The sequence below is a fragment of the Lepisosteus platostomus genome, chromosome 6 (genome assembly GCF_059453375.1).
Source record: "Lepisosteus platostomus isolate fLepPlt1 chromosome 6, fLepPlt1.hap1, whole genome shotgun sequence".
Taxonomy (NCBI): domain Eukaryota; kingdom Metazoa; phylum Chordata; class Actinopteri; order Semionotiformes; family Lepisosteidae; genus Lepisosteus; species Lepisosteus platostomus.
Genome location: NC_142616.1, coordinates 17,473,104 through 17,488,259, shown reverse-complemented (window position 1 = coordinate 17,488,259; position 15,156 = coordinate 17,473,104). Strand labels below are relative to the sequence as shown.

The 15,156-nt window shown below is 43.8% G+C and overlaps 1 protein-coding gene across 5 annotated transcripts in view; it reads right to left on the bottom strand.

Moving 5' to 3' along the window:
- The window catches only part of wdfy4 (WDFY family member 4), a 67,937-nt gene that overhangs the window by 45,816 nt on the left and 6,965 nt on the right, over positions 1 to 15,156 (bottom strand). For 4 of the 5 annotated variants that reach the window (XM_088634475.1, XM_088634476.1, XM_088634478.1 and 1 more), the window contains exons 6-20: positions 14,304 to 14,426; positions 13,633 to 13,822; positions 12,381 to 12,570; positions 10,438 to 10,598; positions 8,549 to 9,007; positions 8,262 to 8,363; positions 7,719 to 7,909; positions 4,813 to 5,420; positions 4,144 to 4,234; positions 3,492 to 3,706; positions 2,867 to 2,967; positions 2,418 to 2,622; positions 1,431 to 1,507; positions 969 to 1,187; positions 394 to 572 (exon numbers count right to left, since the gene is read on the bottom strand). In XM_088634475.1, coding sequence (XP_088490601.1) covers positions 394 to 572; positions 969 to 1,187; positions 1,431 to 1,507; positions 2,418 to 2,622; positions 2,867 to 2,967; positions 3,492 to 3,706; positions 4,144 to 4,234; positions 4,813 to 5,420; positions 7,719 to 7,909; positions 8,262 to 8,363; positions 8,549 to 9,007; positions 10,438 to 10,598; positions 12,381 to 12,570; positions 13,633 to 13,822; positions 14,304 to 14,426 — 3,111 coding nt within the window. Of the gene's footprint in view, positions 1 to 393; positions 573 to 968; positions 1,188 to 1,430; positions 1,508 to 2,417; positions 2,623 to 2,866; positions 2,968 to 3,491; positions 3,707 to 4,143; positions 4,235 to 4,812; positions 5,421 to 7,718; positions 7,910 to 8,261; positions 8,366 to 8,548; positions 9,008 to 10,437; positions 10,599 to 12,380; positions 12,571 to 13,632; positions 13,823 to 14,303; positions 14,427 to 15,156 lie in introns of those variants that run through there. The other variant, XM_088634479.1, reaches the window with a different exon arrangement.

The following is a 15,156-nucleotide window of genomic DNA, read 5'->3' as shown; positions in this document are numbered from 1 at the left end:
TATTGTCCTACGTGTTAAGGATTTGAAAGTAAAATGTATTTTCGGATGTGAAAACTGATACAACAAATGGCGAGACTATTTTTCAGCATCACCAGCAGTCAATTCTTTTAGGGGTTACAGATAAGTTTTGCTGTGGCTGGGAACTACATACTGTACATGGTGTGCATGTGATAATAGGTTAATATAGTACGTGTGTGTAATAATGGGTCTATATCGTACATGTGTGTGATAGTGGATCTATATAGTATGTGTGTGCCATCATAGGTATACAGTACATACTGTAGTACATGTGTGTGATAACAGGTATATGCAGTATGTGTGTGATAACAGGTATATGCAGTATGTGTGTGATAACAGGTTAATATAGTACGCGTATGTGTGATAATAGGGTACCTTCTCTGCTCCTATTAGTTTGCCATTCAAGTAGGCCATGACTTTGCAGGTTTTTTTCACATCCTTGGCAATGACGACGGTGAGGTGATGCCACTGTCCAGGGATCAGCTGCTTGGAACATCTGAAGCGAACTGAGGCTGGTAAAGAGCTTGAGCCTTGAGCTTCCGGCTCCATCATATCTGAAACACGCACAGAGAGTACCTCAGGCACGCACTGACAGAGACTGCGAAACTGCAGAGTGTGCAGCATGCATGCCTTGAAGGGTGGGATGTCACAAGTGGGCCTGTCTATGTGAATTCATTTCCTGTACAAGTGAGTGATCAGATGAAAAAACAGCTTGTTCACAAGAGCAGCGCAATCTCTCTTTAGTGGTACAGTTGTGTAAAGCCTGGTGTCATGTGTCAGGCGTCAGGTTATACAAGGAAGAAGCCAGGAGTGCCAAGGTAATTGTCTCTAAAGCAGTGCTAGGGTGATCGTTAGGGGATGCAAAACAACAAGTGAAAGTCAAACAGGCCTGAGGTCACACACTGTATAAGAAAAAATAGTTTCACATCCACTACTGAAAGCTATTTCACCTAGGAACTGAAATGCTTCCTCTTCTGTAGAGATCACTAAGCAGCCATCTGTTGCGGAGATGCTGATGGAGAGGCAGACGAAGTGCAGGGTGACTCTGGACATGTGGCGCACGACAGTGAGGAGGCGGAGAGGATGTGTGTCGCACGAGGAGCTGAACTTGCTGATCAGAAACCAGGAGGAGAAAGACAGACCGGCAGATGGAGGAAAGCCTCGGCACTCTGAAATGGAAAAGGAAACAAATACAGCACCACCCTTATTTCGTCAAACCCATCGAAGGCTTTACGAGATATTGATACCTGCACAATGATTCAGAATGGGTCTCTGTGTAATGATATAATAAATGTATGAATGACTCAATCTGTTTTAAGGAACACATGAAACATGAAGAACATGTTCTGAATGCAGATATAAAGCTGTAGTCCATTGGTTCTAGTGGAACAGGTGCACACAGTATATCTTACCAGAGCCAACCCCTCCAGTTGGAATGGCTTCTGCATTCACACCCTTCACTGTGGCCAGCGATGGGAGGAAAAGGCATCTGCAAAAACAACAGGAGTGAGAAATCAGTCACCACAGATACACTTATCATAAGCAGCAATAATGCCACTGTTTTTCTAAGACTGAGGCTTGGATTATACAGCAACTCCAGCCCACTTGCCAATATAACACCGGAAACCCAGTTCTGGCAGAGCAGATCAGGAAGTCTCTGGCAAATGATAACCTGTTGTTAAACGATGGGTTTGGTTTGTTAAGCGTATTTGTTGTGGCTGATCAAAGGAGATGAGCACTGTCCTCAGCCCCAGCCTGGACTCCAGCAGGCCTCATGTCACAGAGCAGGGCTGGCTGGCTGTCCTTGGCTGTGCTCTCCTGAGGGCCTGCAGAGCTGCCCGGCTCCTCCCACAGGAGTGAAAACAAGCTGCCCAAAACTAGACACAGGTCCAAGAGAAACCGAACACAGGCCACTGGGAAACTGGGCACAACCACCAAGAAAATGGACACAGGCCACTGGGAAACCGGGCACAGCCACTAAGAAACTGGGCACAGACCAGTGAAAAATGGGACAATACCATCAAGCAACTGAAAGCAGACCACTGAGAAACTGGACACAGGCCACTGGGAAACAGGGCACAGCCACTGAGAAACTGGGGACAGACCAGTGAAAAATGGGACATAACCATCAAGCAACCGAACGCAGACCACTGAGAAAGTGGACACAACCAACAAGAAAATGGGCACAGGCCACTGAGAAACTGGGAACAACCACTGACAAACTAGAAACAGACCAGTGAAAAAGTTGACACAGACCACCGACCTTCTTCCCCTCAGTATGCGCTACTCTCTAGAGTCCACAGGGCCGCGCTGCCTTGACTTTTAAGACCATCGTTCCTGTCAGACAGCTGGTCTCTAACACTTCTTGACCACAGAGAGCAAGAGCGAGCCCCCCTTACCCATATCCAGTGCTGCTCATATCGAACTCGACGAAGGATGGCGACGCCGAGACTCGGAGGGGGTGAAGGTTTCGCGGGGAGGTCATGGAGATGAGGCTGACAGTGCGGAGCAGGGGTACCGTCAAGCCCCCTCGCTCACTCAGCAAACTGAAGCTGGGCTTCAGCTTTCTGTGTGGCAAGCCGGCAGTCTGATCCGTGACCTGCCCTGAAAGCACAAACAAGGAGGCAGCCTTTCACCATCGTTATAGACCGAATTTCACAGACAGAGGTTGGCTATGAATTTCAATTCAATTTTTGCTTTTTGAATGCCATGGCAGCTGCAATCTGTCAGCAGAAGTCTCACTTACATATGACCCTAATCCTAAGGAACTAATAATTTCATTGATTAGGCTTGTGAAGATATGGGTTACAGAATGACGAGTCCTGTCGGATTGTCAGGGTTTTCTTACCCTGCGAAGATGAGCTGGAAGATCGTGAATCAGCCCGCTGTGCAGACGGGGAAGGACTTCCTTCTCCACACTGCAAGGGGTCTCCCAGGCGCAGAAACGACCTGAACAAGAAAACAAAATGTCAACCTAGCAAAGCTCCAGGACAGATTCAAGAGATTTCATTAAAATGACCTGGTGAGAGAAAACAAATTGTGTACATCCTTTACCGCCATACCATAACCGCAACAACTAAGTGGGAAGGATACAGAGATCATCATAAAACCTTGAGGCTTTTTAAAAATTATGTTTTTGTTCTTTTTTTGCCCTGTAGTGCTGTGTGGTTCAGAGGGAGAGAAATCTGAGGTACAGATTTGATGACAGTGTGCTGGGTTTCTAGGTTGAATGAGCCAAGAAGCAGCGGCAAGGGTGGGAACAAGATGGAGGAGATGTGCACAGCAATGCATGTTGGGAAGGTGGGCTTGTCACGCAGGTTTATATTTAACTGGGTGTGGCAGAGACGTCCTTTATCTTCTGCAAATTTTGTTTTATTGTACTAGAACTTCCACACTTCATATACAACAGAATAGAATAGAGTATATACAAAAGAACTAAAGAAATGTACCCTATAATGCAAGCTTGAACTCACCTCAAACACTTGTGATCAATAGCCTGTGAAGCCAGCTTCTCAAAGATCCTGATGACTGGCAGGTGTAGGGGGTCGTCTGTACTGTCCAGAATGGCCTGACAGTCTTTCAGGAGCGTGTGCAGAAGCCCAGACTCACACATGATCTGTCGATTTCTCTCAGGCTTCACTAGTGTCTGAACATGATCGGCTAAAGCACACTGGAGTTCTTTTGACAGCTGGAAATTAAAGAGAAGTGTCTTTAGGTCTTCTCAAACATTGCTGACAGGAAGATTACAGAGGAAGCAAATTAGTGTAATAGGCTTTGACATTTATTACAACTATTTCATCTTCTACAACTTTTACATCATTTCAGAATCCTGATTATTGTGACTATGCGCACTAACAACATAAAGAGATAAAATAAAGGAACACACAAAGAGCTAAGAACACATGGGAGGATTGCTGCTAACCTACAGCACTTTTGTAGCTAAAAGCTCTGGTGTATATGACCAGATATTTCATATAATAATAATGGCACTATTAATTAACTATATTTACTCCATTTGGTTAAATATCCTTTTTGTAAAAGGGCAAAGATACATTATGGTATATGCTTTACAAATTCCTAGAAAAAGTAATCATTCACTTCCTATGAAAGAGTGTAAAAACATACCTGTACATCTTCCACACTAAATATTTTTGGAAGAAGGGTCATCATAACACGGACTGCTCCAGGATGCACAATTCTTTGATTCCAAGCGAACCTAGTAGAAACAAACAGAGCTTGTACATGGGACACACCGGCATGGCTCTCCAGCTGTATCCCAGCTCGTACCCGAGACACACCAGCACGGCTCTCCAGCTGTATCCCAGCTCGTACCCGAGACACACCAGCACGGCTCTCCAGCTGTATCCCAGCTCGTACCCGAGACACACCAGCATGGCTCTCCAGCTGTATCCCAGCTCGTACCCGAGACACACCAGCACGGCTCTCCAGCTGTATCCCAGCTCGTACCCGAGACACACCGGCATGGCTCCCCGGCTGTCTCTGAGCTCGTACCCACGACACACCGGCATGGCTCTCCAGCTGTATCCCAGCTCGTACCCGCGACACACCGGCATGGCTCCCTGGCTGTCTCTGAGCTCGTACCCGAGACACACCAGCATGGCTCTCCAGCTGTATCCCGGCTCGTACCCACGACACACCGGCATGGCTCCCCGGCCGTCTCTGAGCTCGTACCCGGGACACACAGTTTCAACAGTGTGAACTTTGTGGACCCAGAGAGTTTGTTTAACTGGAATGACAGACGGCGGGTTTAGAGGAAGGAAGGCAGCAGGTTACCTGTTATCAAATTCCCCAGCTACTGAAGACACGCTGTGGGCAGCCCGTCGACCCGTCCCCAGCAGATCCGGGTCCTCAGGGGCGTCGGGCTGCCCTGCACTGCTCGGATGTCCGCAGTTCTCCACAGTGTCCTCCGGGGCGCTGGGGAGCTCCATGGACAGGAAGGAGCCCCGGGCCACCCGATCAAGACAGTCCAGGAGCTTCACGCAGTCGCGCAAGCACAGCGGCAGCTGATCCCCGGAGCTCCCGGCCGCCTCCACGAACTCCCGAAATGCCCTCCAACTCGTGAGGCGGACGTCGGTGCCCCCCAACCCTCTGTCCTGGAAGCTGCCGAGCAGCAGCAGGGCCTCCGCCAGCCTCCCCCAGTAGCCCTCGGCCTGGAAGAGGTGGCTGTTGGCCGGGTCCAGGTGGATGGCCACGGCCACGGCGCGCAGGGTCAGGAGGAGCAGGCCCAGCAGGCTGTCGTGATCCAGGGCGGCCCAAGCTCTGGGGGGCTCGCGGCGCAGCGCTCCCTCCATGTCCAGGACGACAGACAGCAGCCCGACGAAGCCCCTCGCCGCCCGGAAGGCCGGCCAACACGTCCGGGTCTCCAGCGCCTTCAGCAGGGACTGCGAGCGGGAAAGAAACGGCAACTGCTTGGCTTCGCGCACAGAAACTAGAGCGCCTGAGTCCGTGAGTCTGTGTGTCGTGTGTGAGGGGCTATTTGTGGAAACAGTGCAGTGTGTTTGCCCCCCCCCAGCCTCGAGTACGCTCTCTCTGTAAACCTTCAAAAGCCTGGGGGGCTGAAATAAAGAAGGAAGCTGCAGAGCATTTCCACCGAATAGTGGTGGCAAAAAAGGAACCAACCCAAGACCCCCTTCCCTTGGATGTGCTTAAATTGCTATTATTCTCTAAATATGTAAGACACAGTATAGAACTAAAGGTCAAAGCTGTATTAATAGGTGGCAGGACTAATGCTTTGGTCTCCACAGCTTCAAGGGCCCCCTTCACAATCCAGGCCTTCCCGGCGTAACTCCCCATCAGCACCTTCCTCAGACCACAGCAGAGGGCCGCACTCTCCACGTTCCTCTTTAATGAGCTCGATCTTTGCCATTAAAATCAAATTCTGGTGATTTTCGAGTCATTTTAAACAAGCAGGCTCTGCAGTACATAAAAATAAATATATTTCTTGGGGAAATGGATTGTGAAGAGCCGGGAGAATTAAATTAGCGTTATTCAATTTAGCATGATGATATATCAAATGGGTAAATGTGTCATAAAGGGAAATACAATTTAATCAGCGCCAATAGAAGTAATCAGAATGGCTTTGACACATTTCGGTAAAGGTCACAGGAAATCTGATTGCCACTGGCTCAAACCCAGTTACAGTTTAATCGCCTGTGAGTTAGTATTCCTCTGACTTGAATCTATAAAAACTGATGTGTACTGTAAGTCAGTAATTTGGTTAGACCTAATTGAATTTATTTCACATTCCATGATCTGATATTGCTCATAATTTTTGGTGTGTCACACTGCAAGACTGCCGGTGTAATCAAATTGAAGCTGAGTTAACAGCTAAATATATATTAGCAAATCAATCTGAATTTGCCCGTAATGCAATCAGGCTCCCTTAGGCTAAGATAATAAATTCACTTGCTTATTATGTTTTAAATGTGTTACAATTTGTCAAAATTAGACATAAAAACTGAATTTGCACATCATTTTGGACCTTGCACACTGAATTGGTTAGTGGAGATGTTTTCAATTCATAGCAGTAACTGTTGCTTTTATGAAAGCATTTCAATTTATGATAGCAGATCAAAATGTATAAAGAGCAGAGCTGTGTTAGTGCACGTGCTTAGTTATTAAGCTATTTTAGGGGCAAAGCAAGATGCCTTCATCTCCTAAATGGAAATCAGTTGACTGATCAGATGACTACATGAACGTGAATCTACTTTGTTTATTTTTCATTTGAACAACATGAGTTTACTATAATTCAGACAGTCACTGCAGAAAATAATGGCATTTGATCTCTTGCAGGGCAATACTATTGGATAAACTACCAACTTCAGCCAATGTGATAGAGATCCTTGATTACAGGAAATAAGACCTGTCAAATCAAGGCTTCAGCCAACCTCCAACAGCACAGCGCCCCTGAAAAACCTCACTCAGGGAAGAGGAAGACAGAGCAGTTCCTGCAGCCTGAGACACATGAGGCTGTTTTACTGAAGTGAAAATATTTAACCACACGGACATTATTTCCAAATCAGGCTCAGGCAATCAACATATTTTAAGTGGAAAACCAACGCCAATACTTCAATAATCATGTATGTTATTTAAATTCAAACTGTTTACCTTACTTGTTTACTTGTACATTGTCTGCTGTTTGTTTGTATATTGTCTTGATGCACTGTCTGCACTTGTTTTAACAATCGAGAGACTTTCTGTAAGTAAGAATTCCGTTGTACCAGTACATGTACCGGTTACATATGGCAATAAAGTTCAAGTTCAAGTTCAAGTTATATAACTGCTCTAAATAAGGACAAAAGCAGCGCTTTGTATGACAGATTTCATCTTCAGCACAAGACAAAAGCCCTATCCTACACCTCTGGGCAGTGCGGCAGCGATTGCAATGACAAAACCCCTATTATAAAAAGTTTAACCTTTGAAAGACATTGTAACTAGTTCACTTAGTACCACACAACCAGATGCATCGAGACTTCATCTTAAAATGTATCTCATGCTGTTTTGCGACATACTGTACTTTTCAATGTTTTCTTAAAACTAAGCACACATTTGAATTCATTCCAATATCAGAGAGCATGACCTAGGTCTGGCCAGAAGATATTGTGCAATTAGACTTCATGGAGAAAAAGATGCTCTGAAAGATTTTGTAGGCTGTACAAGAGAACAGAGGTGATGGGCACCTGCAGAAGGTCGTGTTTCAGCAGGATCTCTCCCTCCGTGGATGAGCACAGCTTTCCGATTACCGTGCTCATATACTCCTCTGGGTTTATAGCTGACAGCTGTTCCATAATGCACAGCGCAGAGCTCCGGAACTGCTGATCATCAAGAAATATCTTAATATATGGAACCATCCCAGTGTCTCTTAAGAACACTAAAAGAAGTAAAATATGTACAACAAGAAAAATAAATATGATTATGCAAAATCTACTTTTATACTTTAAATTACATATTTGCTCTTAAATAGTACTGTCAAATATTGACATGCATACAGTATATCATAAGTTTTATTTCTGCAAGTAAATCATACATTGAAATACTACAATAATAATAATAATAATAATAATAATAATACTACTACAATGATCAATTTTTTTGTCTACAGTCTATTAAAGGAATCCAATTTTCCTAGGACTTTATTGCAGAAATGAAATTGTGAACACATACTAGTTGGTGTGATAAATACACGTACATCACATAGCATAAGATAATGCTATCATCCTTACCAGTGTTTTTCACAGATTGTAATGTCAGTGCAGCTACTACTTTCAGCATATTAGAGGTTAGGTTCTTCTGAATGTCCTCTTCATGCAAGAGTTCATTGGTGCCTTTGGTAAAAAAACAGCTCAGTTTTAATACTTTAGCCAAGAATGTGCTGAAACATTGGTCTGTGCAGAAGAAAAGCTAATACAAATAAACTGCAGAACGGAGCTATTAATTAACTACAAATCAGTAACTGTTTATGGAAGAACAAAGAAACCAGTGAGACACAATTCAATCCTATCTGTCGTACCTGCTTTTCTCAGAATCTTAGCTTGTTTCCGCAGTTCACCCAGGAGAAATTCCAGCAGCCCTGAGTCACTGAAGATGTCACTGAACAGCCCATTGTACATCACCAACTTGTAAAAGCACTCCAGCATGGCTGTATTAAACCCAGGAGAGAGGTTTTGTCGAAAGATACAGTTGATTTTATTCAGTGTCTCATGAGGAATGTAGGACAAGTGAAAAACTACAAGTTCCACTAGCTCAAAAAACAGGGGGTGAACCTGCTGAGGTTTCAAACAAATGCATTCAGCAAGCTGTGAGAGAGATTGCAGAGTCCACTCCAGAAGAAAGAAATTTGCCTTCTCCCAAGTCCAGATCTTTTTAATGGTATGCAGAATTTGGGTGCAGATGTATGGGTTTTCGGATTGGAGAAAAGCCGACTGCAGAACCCTGAAAGCTGGGAGATTTTTCACAGAGGAAGAGGAACCTTGAAAACATGAAAGAACAAATTCAGCTTTGCAGCCAAAATAATTTATTTTAATACTTAATACTTAACTTAAATATTTACAGCACTCTGTGTGGACACATCATTTACAGATTGGTAGCCTAAGGCCACAATGTAAAGGCAAGAGTAGACAGGTTTATTAATAACACGAGCTGCAGCTTCAGTAAGTGCTTTAGCAGAATAAACTACAGTATGTAGACACCAGCATGACAAGGAAAGTATATCCTTGGATTAAACAGACAAAATCTGCTAAAGGGAATTTTGTCTGTAAAATAGAAATACTTGTCTTTTTGTGTGTAATAACTGGGGAAGTGCACAAATAATTAAACAAGGTAAACATAAATACTACATAGGTATAAAATGTAGGAATATCACTGATGTCATATAAGGGTAGGTAGGTCAATGGCTTATGTTGGGTGTTGTTTGTGTTTCCTATGCTTTAGTGAAGTTTATACAGTATATTTACAACACATAAAGTAAAGAGATGGTTTACTTAAAATATAAAAGACACAGGAACAATGTTCATTAAAATTGATTGCAACTGTTAAAAAATAAGTCAAAAGATTCAGAAAGTACAAATAGCATATATCTGTCATGTAATAGTGTGTTTTTGGCTGAAAAAAAAACCACCATTTGTGATGTAATGGACACGCACCAATAAAAGACACCTCTTCCCCTCTATTAAACCATTAAACGATTGGGTTGACGATTCCTAGCATATGGGTTCCATGAAATAGTGAATAGATACTGGTATCAGGATTGCCTTTAGCAGGGGGAAACCAAACTCACCAGGGCAGCACAAGCAGTAGAGTGTGCAGTGTAATTGTACAAAGGGTAATACACTCAAAACATATCACATAGCAAAGTGACAGGAAGAGGTCAGTGGAGAGCCAAGAAAGTAGGACAAATTAGCCGATCGAAATACACAGGCCTCACATTGCCAGGCTTTGGCAAGACGGTAAGTACTTCAGCTCTAAAAGCTGCACCTACAGTATTATCGCTGCACGAGCTGGAAGAATCACATTACAGAATGAAAAGTCATCGCATCATATTCTCACAATCAATGTGCCTGCCTGCACAGGCAATTTACTGTAGCAATATAACAGTTGAGACTGAGATTTTGTTGCAACAAAGGAAATATATGCATACAGGGCAAGCAGCATGATTTAATTTCAGTGCTGATTAAAATCAAATTATAGCAAAATGAAATAAACACCTCGTGCTTCACCTTCTCTTGTCATAGGCACCTATAAATGATAAATGGCTATTTTGTGAAGAGCCATAATAAGCAAGTATAGTACTTCTTAATCTTATTAGACTAGGAAATGATACTTCATCACCCTGGGCCCCACTGCCTTTTGGGAGGCATGCCATTCTTTTGGAGCAGGAAGCTGTGCCGTTTGCTTGCTTACCGGTGCTGAGAGGGGGATCAAACGAGAATCCCGGAGGCTGAGGATTGCTCACACAAACAGCGACTTTTAATTCAGCTTTGCCACAGACGGTAAGTGAGGCTATGAAGTCCATCAGGTCCTCAATAGGTTTTCCATTCTTGTCGTTCAATCCCTCATCACAACTGCAACCATGCAAAGACATCGGTACGTCAACATTGTTGTGTGGCGCAACATGGAATATCACCTGCTTAAATCTGAATTTATTTAAAGTTTATCTTGGAAGGGAGATTTTCTCTCTACGCTATTGTACTTTACACCGTAGAAATAAAAAACAAATCTAGGAGGCCTATTCTTCACAGGACAGGCCTTTTAATTTGACAGTGAGCACTGTGACTGATACGAAGCCAAAGCGTTGTCAAGCTTATAGTCCTGGTTTTAAGGGGAACCAGTGATTCAGGACATCAGTGATATCTAAAACCTCATACTGTAGCATGCCGTTACCCACTGTGAGCCCTGCGAGACTGTGTGAGATCAACGCTCTTCACAGACATCAGGAGAGAGTTCAATCTCTCCCCACAGCTGAGTGCCACCACTGGCAGCCTATTTCAGATCATGTGCTGTCCACAGATAGTGCCTGAAGACTGCCAGCACTGCTCATCATTAACAGGGTAAAGCTACACAGCTCCACCGCTCAAGCCATACTGCTGATGCTTGCTCTAGTAACCTGACTGCGTAGATACAAGCACAGGCACTTTTTCTGGTTGGTACTTCACAAGTTCATATTTACATTGCGGCTTCTTGCCTGTTCTGCACAGATCTTCTTGGGAATGTTGCAAGGTCACAGGCAGTTCTGCATCGCACGAACACGACAACACTTTGTTGGGAGTATTTCGAGACCACCCTGCCTCCATCACAACTAATGTGCTGCATTTAGCAGAAAATATTATTTCCTTTCTAACATTCTTTATTTTCCACGAGATTGTAACTCTTGCAGCCGGTATTGCCCTTTACTGTCTTAGAACCGATTGCACTTTTCCGGTCTCCCAAGAGCCGCTCCGGTTTGCAAACTAACAGGTTAGAGGATGATGCCATCTCGCTGGCCCTGCACTTGAACTTGAACACCTTGACAGATGGGACACCTGTGTCAGGATGCTCTTTTCTGATTACAGCTCAGCCTTCAGTACAATTGTTTCCTCTGAGCTGGTCTTGAAACTCAAAGCCTGTGTCATAAAACAGGATGATAACCACCCCATGATCAAACTGTTCTCACCTCTAAGGTTTGGCAGTGGTACCGCAGCACCAAAACACAGACCTCCAGGTCCAGGAACAGTTTTTATCCCTAAATGGTTTCTCACCTCTAAGGTTTGGCAGTGGTACCGCAGCACCAAAACACAGACCTCCAGGTCCAGGAACAGTTTTTATCCCTAAATGGTTTCTCACCTCTAAGGTTTGGCAGTGGTACCGCAGCACCAAAACACAGACCTCCAGGTCCAGGAACAGTTTTTATCCCTAAACGGTATGTACCTAAAACAGCATATACTGTAGCTAACTGCAAACTGACTGACTACTAGCCACCACCAGTGACTGTTGAATTCTACATGTATGCACTGCATAATGCACTGTTTTTGTTTACTACTGCATATTGTAAAATTCTGTATCTTTGCATTGTGTACTGGAAGGAACTGTCTTTGCACTGCTCTGCTACAGCTTTTATTGTTTACTGTCTTCACCTGTCCGTACACTGAGAGAACAAGCGTAATTAAGAATTCCAATGTACTTGTTACAAATGGCAAATAAACTTTAAATTTGAGCTTTGAGCTTTTCTCGATTCGCAGATATTGCACTGACATCCAGAGATATCACGGGAATTATAGATTTGCACGCCATACAGGACCCTAAACATTTGCTGAAATGTTTCGACCTCAATACGTCTGGGGACATGAATGAGTATGTACAGTACTTGCCGGGACAGTATTGTCTCCAGAATCCTGTAGCCCTCATTATTCTCAAAGTCCTCCAGGAGTGCTGGGCTGAGGGAGTAAGAGTCCCTGATGAAGCTGAACACACCGACAGCCACCTCTGCCAGGACAGGAGCTGGCACCTGGTCCAACATCTTCTGCAGGTTCTGAATGCAGATCTTCACACAGTCCTTTGCTAAAGGAGAGTCCATGAGGGAATCGAAGAGCAAGAGCAAGTCAAAAACTGTCTGGAAGTGTTATTCATTTTTAAGGCTATTTATTTTTACTAATGCCATCACCAGACATACTGTAACAATGCAAATAGAGGCCAGCCCTTTCCCCCTTTTTTACTACCATATGCAAGATGACAAGGATGTTGCATGGTACACTGTCTATGAGGTAACACCTCCCTGACCTCATTGGGAAACCCAGACACTCAGTCCTGGCATATGCTAAATACCTAGCTGTTCAAAAGACTTTAAGCAAGGCAGTAGCTGTGACCACTGAACAATCAATGTCATGTGAATTACAATGAATCGATGGATAATTCACATAAAGAGAATGAAGTCTTGCGCGAATGCTTGGAACACAAGCCTCCTGCGATAGCCCAGGGTTCCTCTGGTGTGTGGCCATGGACTATTCATTTGAAGGGGATTAATCACTATTACTGGGCTGAGTGTGACACAAGCACTGTTGTCAGTACCAGTAATTGTGGTGGATGGGCAGCTTTATTGGGTTATTACTGATAAAAATTAATCCGAAAAAATATCTTGAATATAGACATAAAGAATGTCTGATAAATGTACTGTATTTGCCTAGTAATGGAAAGAATCTACACAAATAAGAACAAAGCATTTGTGATATTGGACATGTGAATTCATATTGAAATCAGGGAATCTCTGGCATCATCCACCCATCCTCTCTTCCATCCATTCATCTGTCAATCCACTCTTCCATCCCTCCATCCATTCCTGATCAGAAGGTAGGGATCACAACCAGGAGCCCTTTCACAGCACGGGGCGCAAGTAAGAACTACACCCTGGATCGGACACCAGTATTGACCTTTAATATTGAACAACTGCACAGTCTATCTGAAATAACAGCACTCACTATCTGATTAAGTTGAGTAATTTGTGTTTCTTAAAGTATACTTCTTGTATGCTCTCAAACACTCATACTTCCTGGAATATAGCGTCAGCGATCCGGGCGCCAATACTGAACATGTCTGCAGTAGGGGTAAGCGGAAAGCTGTGTTCACCTCTCAGAGCTGTGGCCGTGTTCGGAGAGCCAGCCCCCGACAGGACTCTCAGCACCAGAGACGCCTGGCGTCTCCAGGAAGGGCTGCACTGGTCCCACAGGGACGTCAGGGCTATAATTAGGCAGTGCAGCTCACAGCTCTCCACCACTTCCTCCACACATGGCTTGTGCCCACACAGCGACGAGGTTATCTGAAAGATCAGACAGCGAGGACGTCTTCCACCACTCCTAAAACTACATACAGTTATTGACCTGCGTTTTTTTTTTTCCTCGGAGTGAATCTTTACCAAAAGAGGAAAAAAATTAAGATTGTAGTATACAGTAATTAGTATACATTAGTATACTTACTGATCTCCCATTCATTTTGATCTAAAACATATAATTGTGTTCATGGACCTCTGACATCTAATTGAAAACAGCAGGGAAACTACAACTTTATTACATACCACTGTCTGTTGAAGTACTGTTGGTGCCTGTCCAGCCTAATTAACTATAATTAGTACAAAACAAAGCTTACTAGCTCTTCCAGGATATGTCATGGATTATTCACTGTGCAGAGGCCACTGAATGCCCTGCAAACCACTCACACTAGTCACTGAGGTTTTAATGCATTCATATCTAATTAATTTAATTCAAATTGATTAATTGAAATGAAACAAATGCCCTGATTACCTGAATGAACACTTCCTGGAAAGAAGAGTGGGCCACTTCTTCGCCAGGCAAGGACACAAACAGATACAAGCATTTGATAAGAGCAGATGGTAGCCCGCTGTGGATGATGGCTGCAAGGGACTCCTACAAAACAATTCACACAGGCAAGAGACTGTCATGTTGAATAGAGTACAAGTGCTTTTTGTTGGAAACCTGCTAATAGCAGGGAACATTATAGGAGAATTTGCTAATAAATAGAGTATTTGTGCATACTCTGACCCCTAAACACACTGCAATACCTATCAAAGCAAAACAGCAGTCCTGACAACTTCCTACAGGTAATAAATTAGAGAGTGTTACCACCTTGGAGCGTAATTTTGTCAGATCTTAGCAGCTTAGCAACACTGATCAGTCCTGACACCGATCTGAGGGACCTAGGTTGCTGCTGTAAGGGGTGGTGGTGGACCAGCATGTCCCTGCAGACCAGTATTTACAAACCACTGTCCCAGTATGGTGACAGGAGGCACTGTGCTTTAGACGGGAGCTTCCTTCAGCTCAGATGTTAAACCAAGATCCACACTACTCTGCCAGTAAAGATGCCATGAATGTTTTTGGAGTCCTGATTGAAAATTCCTCTGTGGTCCTACTCAAACTGGCCTCCCTACATTTCCCTCTTCATTCAAGCGATTTCTCACTTGTCCATAAGATATCTGATCTGCACAAAATAGGTCTCCTCCTATACAGCATGTAAAGCACTCTGGGATCCTTAAAGATGAAAAACAATAAAAATACACATTATTGAATTAATTATTGATATGTTTCATGGATTTGTAATTAATAACAAGAACACGTCAGTCCAGGGTTGTATATTTAA